Below are 22,808 nucleotides of genomic sequence, written 5' to 3'. Positions count from 1 at the left end.
CAGCAGGAAAACATGAACAACAACAGTTTCAGCTCACAATGTTGATATCAGCAGCCCAAGTATCAGCAGTCCAGGTCTGTGCTCTCTGACAAGTTTATAGTTTCACTGAAAGCAAATCAGAGCATGATAGCAGGAGCAGCTGCCATACCTGACATTCTGTGCAGCTTTCCCTTTAATTAAGGGTTGGCCTTCCTCTTTTAGCCAATAGCAAAACCAGGAAATTGAAATGATTGCCAGCTTCTAATACCTCATAGTACTCACACAAGATCTGATAAACTGTGGAGTGGCTCAGCCCATCTCCAGTATAGTACTTTTCCAAATCACAGTGAAAACTCAAACTTCACATACTATTATCTCTAGAATTTGTTTTACAGTTTGAGTGGGTGCTTACTTTGCAAGCTGAGCAACCACAATTAAACTACTGTATTTGAGTGAAATAGGCTTTAAAGTGAGGGTGCTGCCTTACAAGAATTTTCTACTACGTATCTGAATTTGCTACTTTCCTGCTCAACTTCTTACAGTATACTATTTAGAGAATGTGGTGCAAACAAAAATTTAAAAAGTTTGTTTAGGGTTTTTTTTTAAACCTTAAACCAAGATAGTGATGATTAAATGTGCCTTTGGTGTCACTTTCATAAGCCCAAATTCTGCTGAAACAGCTGCAGTAGTCTAAGCTCTAAATCTCACATTTCCAGTTGCAATTACTGTTACGTATAATATATTCAATATTATTTAGGTTTCTACCAGTGCAATGTAAGTCCAATCATAAAATTAATAGCATGCCTTAACGGTTATAAAAACCAAATCACCAGCTCACGGTCTACTGGATTTGCTCTAAGAAGTGGTGAATTTAAATCTTGCACAAAGAGCTTTCAACATTAAGAAATTCTTTAATCATCTTGATTTGAGAGGATTATGACATGGATCAGTTGTAATATGAATGGCACGCTGGTGAAATTCTCAGTGTATTAAAAAAACATTCAAAGTAAATACACAGCTAGCCCAACTAAACTCTGTTCAAGATTAACTTAAGCTTTAAATACGTTATGAACATAATTCTTCTGATGTTAAGCCCCAGAAAACAATCACTTTCAAACAGTCTGGCACTCAAAAGAGAGAAGATTCCACATAACTGCTAAATTGGCAGGGACAAGGACAGCAAAGAATATGGGATACATTTTCAACTTTGAATATTTTCTTTTTATCTATTTCAGTACTCTCCAAAATGTGCATGTCTAAACTCACTGTGCAGTTTGTTTATTGGTTTCAGATTAAAATAAATTAATCCCACATCAGTGACAGCCAAATGCAATGAGTCTTTTTCACTGTCCATCAGGAAAAAGTAAAATTAAAATCCTAAGATGGTGATAAGTGCTTCCCTTACCCAATCCAAAGCCTTTGAATTTGAATGATTTTTTTTTAAATAAATCTGCAAAGCCATCTGAGGAACTGCAGTGAGTCTTCAGAGTGGAGCTAAACTGATCAAAACAGTACTTGGGAGCAATCATTATCACTGTACTCCTGGAGCAGACTTCTAGCTCTCCATCAAAAATTCATCTCCATTTCAGAATAAGACTCTGCATTCTAAAATAAAACTGAAAATGTCATAATTCAAGACAAGAATTACATACATGATACATCCAATACTTCAGCAGCTGGTCTAAGATAGATTTGTGATTTCACCGTCAACTGAGAGAACGGGCATCTCCAGACACTCTTGTCTCTCCTTGACAGCTGCAGCCTAGAAGCCCAGCTACTCCTCTAACCCTCATACAGTGGAAGGTCAGCAAGAGGCATCTTGCCCTCAACAAGTTTCCAGGATCAGCTGGTATCTGAAAGCGTGCCACAGCCAAGAAACCCTCAGGATTTACTTGTTGCCATGGGGAAACAGAATGAAACAAACAACCCCTCCAAATAAACAGCCTTTTCTGAACTTCTGATCATGCCTTTTGAATGGACAAGGCAAAGGTGAGACCAAGTACACTACAGCTGGAGTCTTTGCAAATAATCCTCTTTTAGTGGACTGCTATGCAGAGTTTGAATGCTATTATCCCGAGCAGCACTTTGGCTAGCAGTCAGTAACACAGACAGACAACACATGTGCTGTGAAGTCTGATGTGCTCATACCTGCTCTTTTGCTCTTCACCCTGCAAGGGCAGAGCTTACAGCTTGGCATTTCTGGGGAATGGTGGGCAGAGAAGGAAAGCGCCACTTGCACACTTCCCTCTCAATTTCTGTTCCTCAAAAGTACGTTTGAAGTAGTCTTGAAAAGGCACGAGCAAACTGCAAAGAAAGCTGCAATGCTCCTTCCCACTAACTGAATTTAGCTGAAATACTACTCAACTGAAATACTAATCAACTGTATGGTACCAGCTGCCTGCCTAAGAGGATAGCTGCATCTCATACAGTCATCTCCAGGTGAAATGGAATGGCCTTAATGTAGAATAAACCACCCCCATTACCAGCTTTTAAAGCACTTTTAGCATCCAGTTCAGCATCACTAGTCACACAGCTGTTGCAGGAGTCCATCTCACCTAGAGATAAGGTGACAAACAAGGACAGTGTGAGGGAAAGATCCTGTCAACAGGGAGACATTTCAGAGCACTAAAAGCATACATGCTAGGAGAAGAGGAAGAGTTTGCACTAACACACAGAGCAACCAGCCTACATTCTGCCCTTTCAAGTTGGACTGTATGTTAATGCAAGACTTTGGTATATGAAGAAGTACTGAAAATAACAGGTGAAGAAAAACAGTACCCTTAGAAAAATGTACTTTTCATCTGCCCTTTGGATCCTACCATACTGTCCCAGCAGTATAAGCTCCCAAAGCAGCCAAAAGGGAGCAGGATGGGTCCTTAGTGTGTGTATAAATAAAACAAACAAACACAGGATAAGTACAAATATGCACACAGTCTTACAAGTCACTTATTTGTTTTCTGAAACTCAGAGGCTCAATATCTTTAACATTAACATCAATGAAGCTTTTTTGTTAAAATTAAACAATGGTTGTTTAGTTCTTAAACAAAATTTGCCCAGGATTTGCCTGTTGGTTTTCTTTCCTTTTAACTGAGTTAAAGATTCTTGTTCCACAGTTGTAGCACAGCATTCACTTGTAACGAATACTTAAACTTCAAAAAACCAATAATCTTTGCTCTAATGAGTTCTCATCACACTTCCATTATTTTAATACAAAGTACACTGCCATTGCACAGAAAACTATTTTTGCTTTAAAAAGTCACAGTCCATAAATCAATCATCAGAAGTACATACAAGAACTTTTTAAAGAGCATCAGGACATATATTTAATGGATATGTTCAAAAGAATAACTTTGTATTAGTCAGAAAAATGTTATATTTCACACACATAATGACTTTGAGCTATAAGTCACTTCAAAAGAAACCTACGAAGCTATGGATTATTACTTGAATAAATTCTAAAGAAAATTTTTTTAAGCTATGAAGGTACTTTACAGAGATGCCTGTTATACAGCTGATGACGCAGCCTCTTGAAAACTCTACTCTTTAAAACCATAGCAGGTGTCACCACTTGTTGCAATGCTACACATGGCTGAGTACAAAAGGAACAGAGAAACAGTCAAATGAGAATGGCATATCCTCTCTGCTCCCAAGCTCCTTAAAGGAAAAGGCTTGTGATAACCAGGTGAAGAGGGAAATCAGGAGAGCTTTCGTCTTCCCATTCCCCACCTCTGACCCTCTGCAGGAACTGAAGAGCCTTGGCTAACCAAGCATTTCCACAGCTGCTTTCTGACATACCCTTTAGCCACACAGAGAAAGTTTCAGAGAGGTGGTGAGAACAGCTTAGGAGGGCTGAACCGTCTCCTGTTACACACATTGCTCTCCATGTAGATGCCTCACTGGCTGCAGAACATATCTAGGCCCAAGCAATTACCCAAAGTCAAACAGGAAGGCTAAGACATAAAAGGGAGTTGAACCCAGATCTCCAGATCCTGGTGAATCGGTGCCAGATAGAAAGGATTACTTGAGGAAAGACCATCAAATGGCACAGAAGTAAAACAGAAGAAGTCAGCTAAAATGAATGAAGTGCCACATGGATCCAAGCAAAAGCATCAGAGAATAACTGGAAAAGAAAGTAGTGTAAAAAGCAGAGGAAAGAGCAGTGAAAGGTGGGGAGGGGTAGGAGGAAGAGAAAAGGAGCAAAGCAAAGGAGGTGGGAAGTGTGCAGGGAGACCAGACTGAGAAGCAGTGGAAGAGTTGTTAGGATAGTCTTACCACAGCTATCATGGGTGCCACAGGACAAATTATAACAAACAAGAACAAAGTTTCACAGGCATATAAAGCTTTCTTTCATAACAGTATCAGGAACAGCAGAAAACTGTAGGTAGGAAATGCATCTTTCACAAACTTGGGGTCACCTGACAATTGTGCTGCACTCAGAAAATAGTGACAGTCCCATTAAGGAGTAAATTGACCTATACTACCTTGGTTGCATTCCTTACTTTAATTATAGATGTATGCTAAGTGCTAATGCACATTCTATGTTTTTCCTGTTTCCACAGAAAGCAAGATCCTGGCTCTGGACTAATTCAGTTCTCTCTGTTAAGTCTGATTCATCTTAAGAGTCTTCAGATGTTAGCTAGGAACTATTTAATTTACTATTAAATGCCAGTGTTTTAACCATAAGTCTTTTAAAAAGATTTCCCTCAAAAGAAAAAAATAAACGCAATAAGCCTCCTACTGAACTAATAGAACACTCACACCACCTTATCAAAAGGACAGGATATTCATATATTTCCGCAACCATTTCATCTAAGCTGTGTGTGCATTTCAAATTTTAAACAGTGCAGTTTTCAATGAACAGAAGCATCCTTAGCAACACTGTTACGTGCTAATATAGAAAAGAATAAAACACAAAGGGGCAATGGGCACATGTTTACATTTGACCACTATTGATATTAGAGGCTTTTACATCATTTTAAAAACCTGTTTTATCAATATCACTGACATTAATAGATTCTTTCACCTAATAATTTAATGCAGATACGCTTATATGATTACATATATGCTGAATATTATTTTTTTTGTCTGGAATACATCTCTGTGAAAGATACGTTATCATAGAATAATAGAATATCAGGTTATTTTAGCCACTAGTAATTCATATAGATAGGAATTACATACTTCTTTAAGGTTTTATCATTAGCTTTCAGCTCTGTTCTTGCAACAGAGACTATAAATTGCATCATAGGAAACATAAACTGTTTTATCCACGTTGTTTAATGATGATACTGAGAATATGGCTAGTATGAAAACATCCATTAACTATTAAATAATAGCACCTAACAAATTCTTATATTTTCCCAATGATTTGTGTGGTTATTTATATATTTTAGGTTTAAGATAATAGCTCCTTCTTGAAAGAGTACATATGTGTAAAGCCTTGAGCTTCCAAATTCACATGTCCATGCTTAGATTTAAGCACACAAATGAGTCTAACAAAGACACCATTAATGAGTATGTGACTGAGAGACTGGGCCTCTTCATGAACATGCTCTTTTACTTTTAAGCAAATAGATGTCAAGACGAGTCTCAGTGCAAGAAATGAAACCTAGACTGTATGCTTAAAAAGGTTAAGCATGCATGTTAGTGTGACTTGATGGAAAAAAATACATCAATACATGCTCACTTGCATTCTGAAATCTGGCTGTTTTGACAGTTGTTCATCTTGACTTCAGACTCCACATCATCTCCTGCAGAATCCCACACATCTTTTTGCAAGAACATTTCACATGGAGCATACTTCACCACTGAGATCTCAAAATTCAGACCCGATGATGGTTACAAAACCTTTATTTGAGCCATAAATTAACAGAAGAAAGCCATACTGTGGGATTCAGGGATTAATTCAAAACACAAGCCAAATAAAGTGAGACAAACAGAGGAATAGAGACCTTGATGCACTGACTCAAATCGCAATATCATCCCCTTCTCTAAAGACTTGCACACTTGCACACACTTGCAGAAGAAATTGACTCAACTTATTTGGAAATTTAGAAGTCTATGAGTCTTATGATATAAATAAATATATTCACACTTGTGCCCAGATTAACCAAAATTTATAAAACTTATATTCATTAATATATTCAGACAGCAGCATATTTAGACCATGGCAGCAAAAATTAGAGAGACTAACACTATTTAAATGATTGACCTGAATCAAATCAAAACAGTAAGAAAAGGAGTATCTTCTACTTCACATCCTTATGCCACCTGAAAAAGCCTAATGATTTACCAGGATTCTTCACTATTAAATGTACGGAATGCCTAAAGTCAGTCATCCTAACTTATTGCCAGAATCCTTTAAGTTAATTTCCTATGATTCTACCCTTCATAAGAACACTTACCATCTACTGTAAGGATAAAACAACATCAGAGAACTGAAAAGGCATTGAGAAAATCTTTCTGTGGGAAACCAGACTACCAGCACATTCATATTGAAACAGAAAGTTATTATATGGCAGACACTAAAAGCCTCATTTTAGAGAGCTAGAAGAAAAGACAATTCATACCTTTTCCAGGCAGGTTAAACCCAAACAGCCTACTACGTCATGAACAAGCTGCAGGATGGAGACACATTTAGTCATTTGGATATGAATCAGTGTTCACATATTTCTAACATTTCTTTCCTGCTTCAGTGGTATGCTAAAGATCACCTTAGTACGTCAAAAAAAGCAAGCAGAAAAGCCAGCCACAACCTACTCCACTTGAAAGAGGCAAACTGGTTTGTTTCTCTGGTTAGCAAGGAAACGTGGCAATGCAACTTCCACACTGTGAGCATTTTTTCTGGTAGAGAAAGGGCTGCACAGGTCAAAACAGAGCCAGGTGACTCTCCTATGATGTGCCATAAAAACAGTGCCAATGCTGATGAGGGCAGAATGTTTCAGGCTTTGCTTACTTCAACACATCTACTTCTTTCTCAGATCCCCCATGGACAGAGTTGTAGTCAGTGGGCTCACAAAGCTGATTTGACTAATGAGGCTCTCTAGGGAAAGCTTTTCAAGGGGACTACTCTGCCACCTACCTCTGTTCTAAAATGCACATCAACCAGCTAAGAATTTCCACTTCCCACCTGCAGATAGTTTGGTGGAAATATTTAATCAAGTTCCTGTGCTACATTTAACTCAATAGATAGACCCACAGAAGAAAAATACTCAGTTAATGAAAAATAAACAAACAAACTTAATAGCAAAACAGGCTACCAAGTCACAAAATAATATGGCTATGGCAGTATGTTTAACATCATCACAAATCAGGACAGAAATATGGTGTAATGCTGACCTCTACAATTCTGTATTTTTATGGTCTAACTGGGTTTCTGTCAAGGGCAGTCTTTGACACAGAGGGTGGGCTGGGCAGGAGGATACTGAAGCTGCAACAATCCATACTAGCAGTTCACAGCTCCTACAGCCTGCCTGGCTTCTGCTTCAGGTCACTCCATCTTGAGGTGTGACCAGAAAAAACACTCAGGAGAAAACAACTGCACGGAAGATGACCCTTTGGGGTCACTATAATACATTTTATTTGAACTACTTCACTACAGGCTCTGTATGTTCTGACTACAGTGGAACTCCCACACAGGGTCAGACCTGAGTGAAAAGACCTTTGCTCTGATTTTTCAAGAGTCGTCCTCTGTCCCCAAATTTTGCCTGTACGTGTTGCAGTCTCTCACAGGCAGACAAATCTGGGCAAAAAAGGGCAAGAGCAATTTAAGAATCCTTCACATCTCACTTGGAGATGTTTATTTCCTCGAGCTTTTGACCTTCCATAGAGAAGCCTGCTGCTCATTTACATAGGAAAGAACAATGCAAGGGAACATACAGTGGGAGACTCTGGGTACCAAACAAGGCTTAGTGCATTAACTCCTCTTTTACATTCCTAGGATTTGACAGAAAAAAAAATAAAATATCTGACTCTATGCATAAGACTCAGAAAAGTTATTTTTTGAGTAGCACATAACCTGCTCAAGAATAGTTTCAGCTGTAAAACTACCATCACACTAAAATTTTTTTAAAATATTTTAGAAAATAAATGCTGTCTCCAGAGAATCTCAAAGGGTAAATTTAAACAACTATAAAATCTAGCAATTTCCTACCTTTCTGAAGGGCATTATTGCATTCTAGGGAAATGTGTATACTAAGTACAATGAAGCACTCAATTTCAAAGTAATTGAGTGGTGTTAACACACTAACAATCTTATAGGTGCATTGTAGTGCTTTAATTTTGATGATGAAATACATGACATTTCTTTCTGGGACGTAAATTCTTTCAGCATGAAATAGTTTCCTGTATTCTTGTGTCACATTCACAACAATAGCACATTAAAAACTTTTTGTATACAGTTATCACTGGATTAAATATTGCGAAGTTTTAGATTTTGCCACTATGTGGGTAAGTTACCCAATTCACCATGCTTCAGAACACAACAAAAAGAAACTGCTCTCAGTGTACTGTCTTCGGTTTGGCTGGGTTAACAGACTGCTTATGAAAAAATGTATCATGTGATATGAATGCCTTGTCTGCTTCCTGCCGTAGAAGCACAGAATCACAGAATTATTGAGGCTGGGAAAAACCTCTGAGATCATCAAGTCCAGGCTATGACCTAACACTACCACATTGGCTAGACCATGGCACTGAGTGCCACCCCCAGCCTGTCATTAAGCACCTCCAGGGATGGTGACTTCACCACCTCCCTGGGCAGTCCATTCCAATGCCTGATCACCCTCTTCATGAAAAAGTGCTTTCTAATATCCAGGCTAAACCTCCCCTGTCACAGCTTCAGGCCATGCCCTCTCATCTTGTCACTAGTTGCCTGGGAGCAGCAACAGTTAAAAGCACTCCTCCTTAGTCCTGGCTCAGCCTCCTCTACAACACTGCGCCTCCAATGCCATCCACTTCTAGAAGGACATTTCTGTTTCCTGTTAAATGGTGACACATGCCACTTGCCTCAGTGGGTCAGAAGAAACTTCAGATGAGTTGCCAACAGGATCAGGTCTTGTCAAAAGGTTGGGTACTTCTACCAGTCTGTCAGACCTCAGACAGTGCAGAAAATAAACTGGGTACAGAGGCTGAACTACCCTCTCTTATGGTGAGACGCTTATTTCAGAATGTGGTTCAGATCTATTTCTTGGCTACTATGACAAAAACCATTGCAGCAAGTACAGCTGCACCTCCTCTGGAGAGGGAAAAAATCCAAAGCAAACAAAAAAACCTGTGGATTTTAAGGGACCTGAAGCATTCCCTTACAAATTTTCAGCCAAAATTACTAAAGGGAAAGGAAAGGGACAAGTGAGATTTCTCTCCAGTGCTCCATGCACCCTTCACATGTTTTCCACGCAATGATAAAACACTTATTTTTATAAATGCCATAGCAAAAAAGTGTTCCACTAAGAGCTAACAGACTCAGAACAACTGCACATGCTTTCTCACATGAAATAGTGAATAAAGGATGTTAGCTAGAATTATTGAGGGCTTGTAAAGCAAAAATACAGGAAACAGGACAACATACTTTTGCTTTTAATAAGAGAAAAAGTTTTGTCATACTTACTGCAAAATACCAGAAAGAAAAATGAAACCAGAAAAGGTAGGAGAAAATAAATAAATCAATACAACATCTTTAAATTTAGTTAAAATCATGTGGCGAAGAAATACATTTAACCAGAACTAGAATAATGTAATGATAAGGATGCACCTCTTGTTAAAATACAAGCAGGGCTGAAAATCACTTTGAATAGTTAGCCTTGTGATAAGAAGCTTAAGGCAACTGCTTACTGCAATATTTTCCACTTGATCTGGCTGAACAAGCATTGAGAATTTTAACTGGGGAAAGAGAAGTCTGTAGATGTTCACAAGTCTGTAGCAGGCACTGTAGTTGGCCTAAAGACTTACAGGAACATAAGGCGGTTTGCTTTTTTTGCTTGGCAAAACAAAACAGTTCTCACTGGCTTAGTATACATCTCCTCATGAACAGAGATCCACTGAGTGTGGGATTGCAACCCACCAGCAATCCCTTACACAGCTTTGGATTTCTCATTCCATGCTGCTGTCTGAATTCAACCTGGAGACTTCATCTCCCTCAGCAACTGCATGACCAGCGAGGTATATCTAGACTTGCAGAACAGCACACACATCAAATTGTTCATTCCCACTTCTGCTAGCAGGTCTTTGTACATGGAGGATAAATAGAGGAGCACAGAAAGAACAGAGAGGTTCTCCCAAAATATACTCTAGCTCAAATCAGAGAACTGGCTGCCTTGGATAGCTTCTCCTAGTTACACAAGACTCAAAAAGCATGGAAAAGCTGAAGTAAGAAGTAAACTGTCACTTCTTCAATAAACTTAGTGGATTTCCAACCATTTCTATCAGCAGGTGAAGCAGCAATAGTGCTAAATATGGAGAGGTAAATACCTCCCTATATTTGCTTGCTATCTAGCAAAGCAAGATTTATCTCTTAGCTGCTGAAAGCACAGAGAAACTATTGCTGCTTCTAGTAATCTACCCTCCACAGGGAAATGAAAGCAAGCAGTCAGAAATCTCTGATAACCTAATAAAAGGCCAACAAAGGCAAAGAACAAATTTCTCTCACCTCAGCAAGAGGGATGAATTTGCTTTCAGAAAACATCTGTAGAAACTTTACTTACCTTAGGCCAGAAAAGGTAGCATATAGAAAATCTCCATAATGGCACTGTACCTATCAGAAAAAGTTATGTGGCTTGGCTATTCTTAATGTAAGAGGTCTGACTGAGATCTGTCTGGTCATAAGTAGAAGTTCAGAGCAGTTCAGTACTCTGAACAGGAGACTAGACCAGAACATGTGCATTTTGAGTTCTGTATAAACAATTCTGTATGGGCATTTTCCCATAGAAGTCAGTGCATCTGTTTCCAAGGAAAAAAAACAACCAAAACATCTCAACAATTGAAGGTATCCAGGGTAGACAACTGCCTAAATGTAAAATCCTTTCCCTGCCTTCTTTGTGTCTTACATAATGATGACCTTTCACAACTGGTAAGCCAATCATGCAAGGCCCCTTCTGAGAGGTCAGCTCTGGTAGTCTCTCCCTCATATCTTTTTAACATGCACTGCTCAATGTGTAAAAAGTGGGGATACACCATGATGCTTTCATGGAAAATAATATATTCAGTCATTTCATGAGTTATAAAGGACAAATGTTTCCAGTTACTTTCATTATAATATAATCATTGTTCTATAACAAAAAAAATTGGACTGAAAAAGACTTGGCTAAAATTATGTCTGCTTACCAGCAAAAGGATAGAATGGTATTTGAATCAAGACTAAAATAAACTTGAAATTCAACAAGCTTACTTGAATTGAAATTTAATTGAAAAGACAATTATATTACAAAATATTATATTTCATTGATCTTTTAAAACTCAGATTTACAAACCTGCTCCTGACTCAGATTTACAACTCATTATTCTAGACAGAGGTACAAAACTGTGTTGTTGGATGACATATAACACAATTTATTATTGCACACTTAATTTTTAACACTTAAACAGCAGTGAGAAGAAATGTCAAATGCTATGAAAAGAATCATTTATTTGTACTGACAGATATTAATTGGCTGGCATTAATGACTTCTGGAACTATTACTAATGAGGAAAAATAGCCATCCAAGCACATCAGCAATATCTGTAGTAAGGGGACAGACATCTAGCCCCTAAAAAAATTAGGAGGGGGGAAGGGAGAATAGCACACCATAAGAAAAACAGTTTCTCAAAGAGGATGTTTATGACTAAATTTCTAAATTGCTTACACGGCACAGTGGGGGAGAAATTCTGAAAGTGCCTCCAGCAGCTCTGCTGTATGATCAGTCTCAGCAACTATGAGCTAACTGGAGCTTGTGTTAGCGCTGTTCCCCCAGGTCTAGTCATTTTGTTACGTAGAACCAGGCAGCTAACCAGGGATCCTCAGGGAGATCAAGGTGTCCTTTGAGCACACCAGCTCCTTTCTTCATTTTTTTGCAAGACAGAACAACAGGAAAGTGGTCAAAATATGTTTTCTATTATACTATTATACAAAAGCGTAAAGATAGGACCACATTAGTTTAACTTTCAAGGTATACTAAATATCATACACAGTCTCCTGTGGTATGTAAATGAAGCCAGGAATGTGGCAATTATGCATAGGTACACTTCCTAAGCAGAACTTCAGTAAATTCAGTTAGCCAGAGCGAACAGACAATTCAAGAACTATACAAGCATATTATTCCACTGCTTCACTGTTTTAAATGAAAATCAAAAGCCACTATGCTACAATAGTGATTATCTCAGTACTGACCATTATCTTGAAGGACTTCTGTGGAAGCCATTACTTTTACTGTCTGTTTTACTTTTGTAGAGTAGCTAGAAAAGTGTCGTCTGGACACAGAATCCTCTGAGTTCTGGCTTTTTTTGTCCTTCCCTTTGGGAGGCTGAGGTGAGGAATTGTTTTCTCCTGGGTCACTGGATCCAACGGTAGATTTAGATTGCCGATCACTTCCCTGAAAAGAAGTGTATGTAATTATCACTGATGAAAATGACAAATTTTATTTTTTTTATTTCAACCTTTTAATACTAAGGATTGGTATCAGGTGTTAAAGAAGCATATTAATTTACAATCAGTATAGTTAAGCAGTATCTTAAACTATCCAGAAAACTGTATCTCATCAACTTACTATATGATCTGACTGATTAAATGCTCCTCAACAAATCCCAGAGGAAAAGAACACATTTATTATAAGGAAATAATGCTTCTTTTGATTAAAATAATGGTTTGGTGAATCTACAAATGCAAGCATATGATATACAGTAATATCTCATCTCTGCATACATGTGTAAGAACACAAGATGTTACATATATAGAATCATAGAAGACCAGGTTGGAAGGGACCACAAGGATCATCTAGTCCAACCTCTCGAGGTAAAAGTACAGTTTAAATGAGATGAGTCAGCACCCTGTCAAGCTGACTCTTAAAACTGACCAGTGTAGGGGAATTCACCACTTCCCCTGGGAGATTTTTCCAGTGTCTGATTGATCTCATGGTAAAAAAATTTCTTCTGGAGTTCAGTCAGAATCTCTCCAGAAACAACTTGTGTCCATTACCCCTCGTCTTTTCCATGTGACTTCTTGTGAAAAGGGAGTCTCTATCCTCTTGGTAGCCACCCTTTATGTACTGGTATATAGCTTGTGAATAATTAATTGCCTGTGTAAATGAGACATGGGCATTAATCTAAGAGTCAAAAGCAGATGGAAGAGGATGACAGTCTTCGTGTGGCAGTAACACTGACTGCCAAGTGGACCCTAAGAAAGGGGTCTGTCAACACATCGCCTCTGAATCATGTCCAAGGACATCAGCCAGTTTCTCTGCTTGCTATGTGGTATATCTAGAAACATGAACAGAAACCTGGTCCTTAATTTTACAGCCTTGATGTATGTACGATCCTGGGTATACTAGCCAGAGATTTTATTATTTATACACATTTTAATCCAGTCTAAATCTGTTCACAGTCAACACTGTAAAAACCTGAACTGTACATAGCAGCCCTTTAGGGTGCTGTTTATATCATTCTAGGCTGCGTAAAGACTTTACCAACTGAACACCTGCATCGCTGCCTCCCATTAGAGGCTGTCAGACTCTTACTTTTGCCGGTCTTAACAGTACCTGCAGTTCCTTCTTAATCCAGTTCTGTCAAAACACTTCGTATAACAACAAAACAAGCAGGGCAGAAAACTTTATCAGTATCTGGAACACCTTAGCACAGACTTAGCTAAATCACAGAAGACGAACATATTCTACTTCATTGTTTCACTTGGTGTAGCTGCATGAACTATGCATGCCAGTTTAGAACTTGGCCACCAGAAAGGCCTTTCATTCTGCAATGGTTGTGGACAATTCTTTTCACCTCACTGCTAAAGTTAAAAGGTAATACTATGTAAAACTGAAATCTTTAAAAAAAAATAAGTCCTGAACAAAATCCTGCTTCTCTTTAAAAAATCCTGCATATGTTATTATAATTTTATGCAATTCTTCTAGTTTTCACATAATCAGTAGAAAGCAGTTCTGTTTAAAATATCTTACATAAATACCATCTATCTTTTACCATCTAATCTATCATTTATCTACTAGTACCATCAAATCTACCACCAATTCTTTCTCTATAAAGAGAAATGAGGGGACGGCAACATTTCAGCCTCTTGTAATTCAAACTAGAGAGTGTTACTCCCAATTAAGAATAGTAAAAAAGTGTATATATAGTAATACAGTAAAAAATAATAGTAAAATAGTGTCATGGCAAAATAGTAAAAAAGTGTAGAACAGGTTGCCCAGAGAAGTTATGGATGCCCCCTCCCTGAAAGTGTTCAAGGCCAGGTTGGATGAGGCTTTGGGCAACCTGGTCTGGTGGGAGGTGTCTCTGCCCATGGCAGGGGAGTTGGACTGGATGGTCTTTAAGGTTCCTTCCAACCCAAATCATTCTATGATACTATACCAAATTGAAGCAAACAATTGTATGATTTAAACAAGTTCAAGTGTTGCATTAGATAGTTAAGAGCAATAGTACATATTCCTGCCTCCTTAAGTTTTGACACTTGTTATCAGTGTGTGTTACAATCCCAGCGGAATAAAAGTGAATATTAAATAATTTTCTGTATATGCTCTTATGTAATAGCAGAAGGGGCAAGAAGTTTAAAAAGTTAATGAGTTATTTTTATGAAAGCTAGAATTGCAAAGATCACATTTTAAAAACAAACACCACTTGAAAGTATCTTCTTTACTGAGATTTTATCTTCTACTGAATTTCAACAGAATGGAACAGAGACTGCATATTTTATTGTTTCTTTTGTTTAGTGGCTTGGGGCTTTTTTGTTTTGTAAACAGTGAATAGACATGTTCAACTACCACAATTATAATGATAGACTGTGACTCTGACTGTCTGCTGTCTCGTACAGTACACTGCACTTGTAAGTGCAAACAGATACTTATATTCTGATTTGGCACTGCTTAAATCCACAGTGGACTCATTTTGTACATATATAAACAACCATACAGGATACAAAGCAGTGGAGGCTGAAGCTCTGTATTTAATGGTTAGCTAGGGCAAAACACATCAGATAGGAAACTGTTTTAGGACCTTATTCAGACTCGGCATGTAGAAACACCATTTTCTGAAAGATGTTTTGTAAAAGGTTCTGTATTTTTCGTTCAGATGTATAATTTGAATGATAATTTAGCACATAAACAAAAATCGCTGACAAGTTTCATGGGAAAGACGTCAAGGCAACAGTTGATCTTCGCTATGGAAGGTTTTATACAAAATAAAGCAGCCATTATTCCAATAATATTTTCTCAGATTTGTTTTTTCCAATTGACACTGCAAATAGCTATGGATTCATCAGGTTTTAATAAGCATACCACCAGGTGGCTGTAGCTTTTTTCTCTTCAGATTTAATTAAAACCGAAAGGACTGGGACTTTCCATCTGCTGGAATTAAGCAAAATTAGAAATTAGAAACTTTATTATGGCACTTGATACTTACACTGCCTTTAGACTTTCGAGATCCCACAATTGGAGGTAATACAGTGGCTTTGGAACTGCAGAAATAAGCCATATCTTAGAATGAGCACACTGTCACTATTATAGACACTATCATATCTATAACCAAGTCAGATAATACTGAGTCAGCTATGGCATGTTTTTACTAAGAATCACTCACTACTGCTCACTAGATTATATTTAAACACATAATCATTAACTTATTCAAACAAATATATTACATTCCCCCACAATGCATACTTTATATACTGAAAATTTGCAGAGTAGTATTCAGTGAATTACTATCCTTAGAACTATTATAATGAAAAGTTGTAGCAATTTCAATTAAATTGTTTACATCAATTGATCAACATATCTTTTTATTGTACTGAAATTCATTTGGTGCAAATGCTGTTTCTGAAAATACTTTCAAGTCATTCACATTGTCTACAGTTGCTCAGTTAAAAAAACAAATACAAAATACACTGCAGTTTATATGCAGAATATGGGACAAATTCTCTAAATTACATCACTATGTGAGACAAATTTCCACTTCTTTCCATTTATTTCAATGAAATGGCTCCAAATTTTCATGTTTTCCAAAGATACTCAAAGCCCAAGTTTCTTCTTACAGAGACCTGGTTTAGGACCCTATCATGTGATAATTCTCGCCTAAAAAAATAGACCCAAACATAAAGCACTCTTAAGAAATTACATGTTTCACAAAACACCAGCAAGCAAGAGTAGATCTGGCATAGCTGCACCTGATCTCATTCAGCCATACACATTTATATCCCAGGAAAAAAATAAATTAAGCCAAGTAAAAAAACAATCCTTTCTCTGACATTAATTTTGTGATACATGGTTAATGACTTGTTTATGAGGTGAAATAGTCTTCTGAATTTCTGTCTTCTCTTTTTGTTATTTCAACTTTCTCAAGCTGTCTATAAAGTTTTGCATCCATACTAACCCATCCATCCATCCATCGTTCTAGGAATGATGACTTTGTACTTTACTGGTGGTATATCATAAAAAGTGTATCACACACCTACAGAACTTACCCCTGTGGCCTTCTTATTGTAGATTTGCCAAACAGCAGATCACCATATGGCAACTTCTTAAACTTTTCTCTACCCACTGCAACATATATTTGCCCATTCTCCAGTTCTGACCCATTCTGAACAAGTTTTCCATCTAAAGTGTAAAGTCTGAAAAATATAAAAATGTTTAATATAATAAACCTCAACATTCAGTTAGGTGTATTAAGAACTTTGAAAGCCATGTTAATCTGGACTCACTAAATCATACTGAATTTCCAGATATGAAACCCAATAAAGCATACAATGATCAGTCGCTACATTTAAAAAAAAATTTAAAAAAAAAAAACCACACAAAAAACCACAAGGAAAGACAGAGCAAAATAATAACCTAAATCACAGTTTATATAAAGCAAATGAAGTATGAAGCACTATAACAGATTAAATACTCTCATAATTTCTAAAATGAAGTAAATTCCTTTGTACTTAGAATGTCTTTAATGCCTTTCCCCTGATACTTTGGAAGGGATCTAGTTCACGAGTTGCTGACCCATCTCATACTAAATTCCCCATCTCGTGTGTGCTCAGGGCATTACACAGTAATTTGGAAAGGACAGGGCATTCATGGTCCCACAACTGAAAACCCAGGTCCACCTAACACAGATCAAGTTGATAATATTGCACTTATATTGTTATAATGTATAGATCAGAAGGCTGGAACATGGCTGTACCTGGTGGAACAAGGCTGGAAGTAGCAGGAAATACAATAATACATCATAACAAGAAGCGCCTACAATACCAACAACTGTCTATTACAAAAGGTAGATTTTTACCACAGTAATTTCTGTTTGCACATTTTACCAAGAAAGAGGAAATGCGTTAGAGACCTGGTGGGAGAAGGGAAGGGAGGGTGGTCAACACATTATTTCTATGCTATCCCAATTACTTCATTATCAAGTTTGTAATTTTATTTTAATGATGGTAAAAACAACAAGGAAGGAGGAAACATTAAATAATAAATACATTCTTTCCTATGAAGTAAATTCCAAAACTCAACAGTATTTATATTTAATTAAATAGTCAACATTAATAGTTCTGCATTTAAGCCTTAAATGTACAAATGTTGAATGGCCATTTATTTGCTCTTCTAGAAGCCTTGTACAGGAAGGCTAGCTGTATGCGTTATTCATAAAATTCAATACAATGCAAGGAGATATAAAATGAAATCTACACCTAGACAATGAAACTTTTAGGAAGAATATGAAAAGCTTTTCTTAAGAACACTCCTCACTTATAAAGTGCAAAAATTTTCAGCTTTATAGAGAAAAAGTTGCTTCTTAAGTTCATACACATGGTTGCAAAACCTTGAAAAAACACAGGGAAAAAAAGATGCAGCTTATAGAAGCAGGAATCACAGAATAGCTGAGGTTGGAGATGATCCTTGGAGGCTGCCTAGTCCAACCACCCCACGCAGAGCAGGAGCAACCAGAGTAGGGTGTTTGGGGCTGTGTCCAGGTGTGTTTTGAATAACCACAAGGATGAAGACTCCACTACCTCTCTGGGAAACCTCTTCCAGTGTTTGATGCTGCTTACAGTATCTTTTTTTTCCTTCCATTCAAGTCGAATTTGCTGTATTTCAGTTTGTGCCCATTGCCTCTTGTCCTGTCACTGGGCACTACTGAGAAGAGCCTGACTCTGACTTCTTCACTCCTTCCCAACAGGTATTTATACACATTAACAAGAACCCCCAAAGCCTTCTCCTTTCCAGGCTGCAGAGTCCCAGCCCTCCCCACATGACAGGGATCTTCAGGCTCTTCATCTTCATAGCCATTTGCTGCACTTGCATCAGTGTGTCTATGTCTTTCTTATATTCTCCCCATGAAAGTACCTTGATTTTCTAGGTGCCTCCTGTCATACATAAATACTTTGGTTTTCTAAGTGGAAAGACCAAAGGTTCTCAAAGGTGAAATTACAGCTTTTAAAAATCTTTATCACATTGCTGCTTCCTTGCAAAAAGGCATATTAACTCTGAAGCACCCACTCTGTACTACTCATGTTTACTTATTAGTGCAAACATTTCACAGGCATGCCAGCAATTCAAAGAGCAATTAATGTTTTGCTACCACACAGATGACATCAGTTACACACAAAAAAATGAAAATAAACCAAGCAATCTAAAAATAAGCAAGAAGCCTATTTCTGAATTAATCTCACTGTGTTTTGCCAGATTACATTTTGCTCTGGGAAACTTGGTGGAAAAAACAGCAAATCAGTGAACCACAGTTTGAGAACTGTTTTTTTAATGTTTGTACAGTACTGCAGACATATAGGAGTACATACAAACATAGCTGTGGGGTTTTGTTCCCAATCTTTCACTTTGCTGGAGTTTTAATATTATATTTAATGTACAAAAGTTATTTGTTTAATAAGTATCTAGCAGTCTCTAATTGTATTTTTCACCCTGAAAATAATAACCATGGTAACTGAATCAAGCACAATCAGTCACTGAAGATGAAAGTGAAATTAAAAATGGAACTTCAAACAAATAAATAGCTATTGACTTAACAAGCATCACATAAGTTTTGTGACACTTCTGAAGCCTTCTACCCACCCGCCTGGCCACAGCCACTCAAAGACCAGCTTGGTTCTCTTATATTCCTCTGGCTAGTATTATGCAAGAAAAATGTCCTTGACAACCAGCTTCTTCTGGTCACTGGGGGATGACCTAGGGCTTGTCCCATGGGATGTCAGTGGACTTCCGTTTTCCCTCCTGAAGCCAAGCCCAAAAACTGGCAGCAAAAACAAAGCAAGCACACAGGAGAAATGGAGACAAAGGTGACAGCAATGACACAACTTGCAGGACCAATATCCCCAAATTCCCAGTTGCCCACGCACCAGGTAACCCATGCCCATGAGGTTGCTGAACCCATTCCCCATGCACAATCTGGCAAGCATAAAAGCTACTTTCTCTCTGCCTCCTCTCTCATATTTCTTACTTACACCCCTATTCTGGTGGGGATGTTCAATTTTTTTTTTTTAAAGCCACATGTGAAACTGCATAAGACTTGGCAACTTTGTATTTCTTTCAATAACACAGAAAAGAGAAACTCCCATATACATAATGTAGGTTCTCCTAATCCCACTTATCCTTCTTTAATGAGAAACTTTATCTTCCCAGCATCAGTTGTCTTACAGGACCTCCCCTAATGCTAACTCAGTTTCAGTAAACCCCAGGAATTAATGTGTAACTTATTAAAGAACAACGACCATTTTACTAACATATTTAATATGTATTCCTAGCATTTTAAGGAAAAGAAAATGAAAACTGAGTTAATAGAAAACCAGAGAAAAGAAAACATTATATCATTCAAAATGTCATGTACATTATCTTATTTTAAAGGATTAAAGCTGAGCACTGAAGGAAACTTCTCAAAAGCAATCCTAGCTATGTATAGAATGATTTGTGCTTTCATGAACATCATTCAGTTTCACCAAGGAGTGACACCAAGCAATGTGAATAAAATGTGAAAGTTTTTTAAATTGCTAAACAACCTCAGAGCAGAAAGAACTGGTATGTTGCAAACAGTAGTTACTTTGCTCACTTCTGAGTTATACTAGCCAAGAATCAGATCCAGAAAGCTGCAACACGTGTGGAGGTTTACTTTACTGCAAGTAAAAGTGCTAAGAAGCCAGATAATAGGAGTAAAGAATTGCAGGACTGAGAGGAAAAATTAGATGAGAACTCACAGTCAACAGATAGCATTACCTTTATCTCATCATCTGTATCAGGTTTGGGAAAGCCATGAGAAGAACTGAAAGACTATTTTACTCTCACTGAGTTGAGAAAGATTTTGCAAGCTTAGCCTCAGAGATTGCGTAAGCTGTGAAGAATTTTCCACAAGAGGCTCTTCCCTGTCTGAGGAATGGATTTTGTAATGTGCTCTGCATGGGGCAACACTGGAATGTAGGTAATTTGCCAGCACACACCTTGGCAGCCTGCTTACACTGCGATGTTTCTCATGGAAACTGCATTATGTCACTTTGCTCTAAAACTTGCAACAACTACCAAATCCTATTTTAGAGAGCTTATTTTGCATTCTAAAAGCCTTAAGGGACTGAAACTTACCTATTCTAGAGGTCGTCTCCTATTCCTGGGATACCACAACAACTCAAACCAGCTGAGATACTGGAACTGGCAAACTCTCAACTACCACTTTGGCCTTGGATCTTATTAAGGGGCTGAGCTGGCTGAGTATAAAGCACATCCTAGTCACAGCACAGGTCTTCAAAGCCCAAAGAATCTATAGTATTTCCTTGAAATTGCTTGCCCCAAGGAATTTAAAAAACTATAAAAATGAAAAGATAACATGGACTGCATTGATTATTGCGCATTCCAAACATTTTCAGCAACTTTACCATGCTCATTTATTTTATTCTGACATGTAACTTAATTATTAATACTAAATATATTGTGTTATTATTGTATTATTACATGCCTGCTAATGAAATATTTCATCAAGAAATAACAGTTGAAACAAATTGAGGTTTTTCCTTTTTTAAATACCAGTTTAAACTAAACCTGACTGTTACTAAGAGTCAAAGTATTCCCATTTTGTGGCTTTTTGATGTATTTTAGTTTTCTTACAGTGAAATTTCCCATGAAGCAGGAATTATCCGCTATATCTACCCATGGAGTTTTAAAAACATATCTATGCATATCGAAAATATCTTGCAAATATTCAGCTTCTTTATACCTGTGAACAGCTCCACTTCTGAGAGTAACTTTTCCTGTAACCATTTCAAGAATATGATCCCAGTGATTCAGTGTTTTCCTGGGAATGAGGAGGCGCACGACAGGACTAATAAGGTCTCCATTAGCAATCAGGCTGAAATAAAGCAAAGTAAAATAAGTTGGAGGAGCACTTCAAGCAAAACTTCTCTGAAATTAAGACACCTCCCTGTAAAATGGCAGTTCACTAACTGAAACTTTAACTTACAAAATAGTGTAGGGCTCCTGGAGCGGTTTTCGAAACCGTGCTGACACCATGATTCTACTGTGAGTAACTGGCTTAACCTGCAAGGACAAAAAGAATTATAAATTACTTCTTAGTCTTTACTGCTTATAATCATGTCCCAGAAAATTAAATAATCTTCTCTTTTTAAAGAATAAATGCCATCTCCAAATCCATCTGCTATTATAGAAGTACTTTCACTCTTGTACAGGTCTTTACATCCAAATCCATCAGTGATTTATAAAGGTTGCTGAATACTGTCCTTATCTTACGACAGTGACTCACAAGTGAGGTGAACTGCAGCTTTTTAGCTCTTAGAATAAAACACAAGCTACATAATTCCCAGCATTATTCCCTGTACCCTTTCGAACTGACACTGCATTGAGATCAATCATGTTGCTTAACATTAATGCCATTATACTGAAGAAAGTTATGCAATACTACCTAGCTAGGATTCCTTATTGCATTTATAAATACACTATCAAATTTATATATATATATATATATATACACACACACACAAAATCAAACTCCAAAATCATTAGGAAGGTATTTTTAATTCTCCATAATTAGCAAATCAAAATAAGGTGCCAAACCCAAACAAACATTCAAGAGTCACAGTACATGGATTAACAAGTTGGTTACATTTATAAAAAAGACTATAAAAGCTTAAAGGATCAAATAGCCGGCACACACAGAGACATGCTTTCAAATAGATGTACAAAGTTTATTTAAACTGGCAATGCTCCAATGACTCTGCAAAGCAGTCTAATGACATGATGTGTGGCAGCTTCATCACACTTTGTGCTAACTTAACCAATACTTCTCATTCAATTTATGGAAAATGGTCTGGGTACCAGTGCTTTAAGTCTTTGCAGGGATTGTCACACAAATTCATTTAGTACTGACAGGACTGCTTTCCAGATCTTCCTTTTGCATATAATGAAAAAAAGCAAAAGAGGTGCTCAACCTACTAGATATTTCAAACTGGTTTAAAATGATCATTAAAATAATCAAATCTGTCTTCCCACATAACCCAAAGAACTTCACACAGCAAATTCTGCACCAAGCACATAAATTCCGGAGCTAAGATAGCTCTCTTAGGGATAAAGCAACCGACAAAACAAAAGCAAAACTGACACTACTTGATGTACAATCACTTCAAGTAAAAGACAGCAACATGGAAACTT

At 37.4% G+C, this 22,808-nt stretch overlaps 1 protein-coding gene across 1 annotated transcript in view; it reads right to left on the bottom strand.

The window, feature by feature from the left end:
* DCDC2 (doublecortin domain containing 2) overlaps nucleotides 1–22,808 on the bottom strand; it is a 65,241-nt gene that overhangs the window by 23,517 nt on the left and 18,916 nt on the right. Inside the window, exons 3-7 of the mRNA XM_010194247.1 lie at nucleotides 21,604–21,680; nucleotides 21,361–21,492; nucleotides 16,631–16,777; nucleotides 15,574–15,628; nucleotides 12,338–12,539 (exon numbers count right to left, since the gene is read on the bottom strand). Of these exons, the coding sequence (XP_010192549.1) occupies nucleotides 12,338–12,539; nucleotides 15,574–15,628; nucleotides 16,631–16,777; nucleotides 21,361–21,492; nucleotides 21,604–21,680 (613 nt within the window). The remainder of the gene's footprint in view (nucleotides 1–12,337; nucleotides 12,540–15,573; nucleotides 15,629–16,630; nucleotides 16,778–21,360; nucleotides 21,493–21,603; nucleotides 21,681–22,808) is intronic.

Source organism: Mesitornis unicolor, unplaced genomic scaffold (assembly GCF_000695765.1).
Source record: "Mesitornis unicolor isolate BGI_N332 unplaced genomic scaffold, ASM69576v1 scaffold3881, whole genome shotgun sequence".
NCBI lineage: Eukaryota > Metazoa > Chordata > Aves > Mesitornithiformes > Mesitornithidae > Mesitornis > Mesitornis unicolor.
This window is presented reverse-complemented; position numbering and strand designations above follow the sequence as displayed.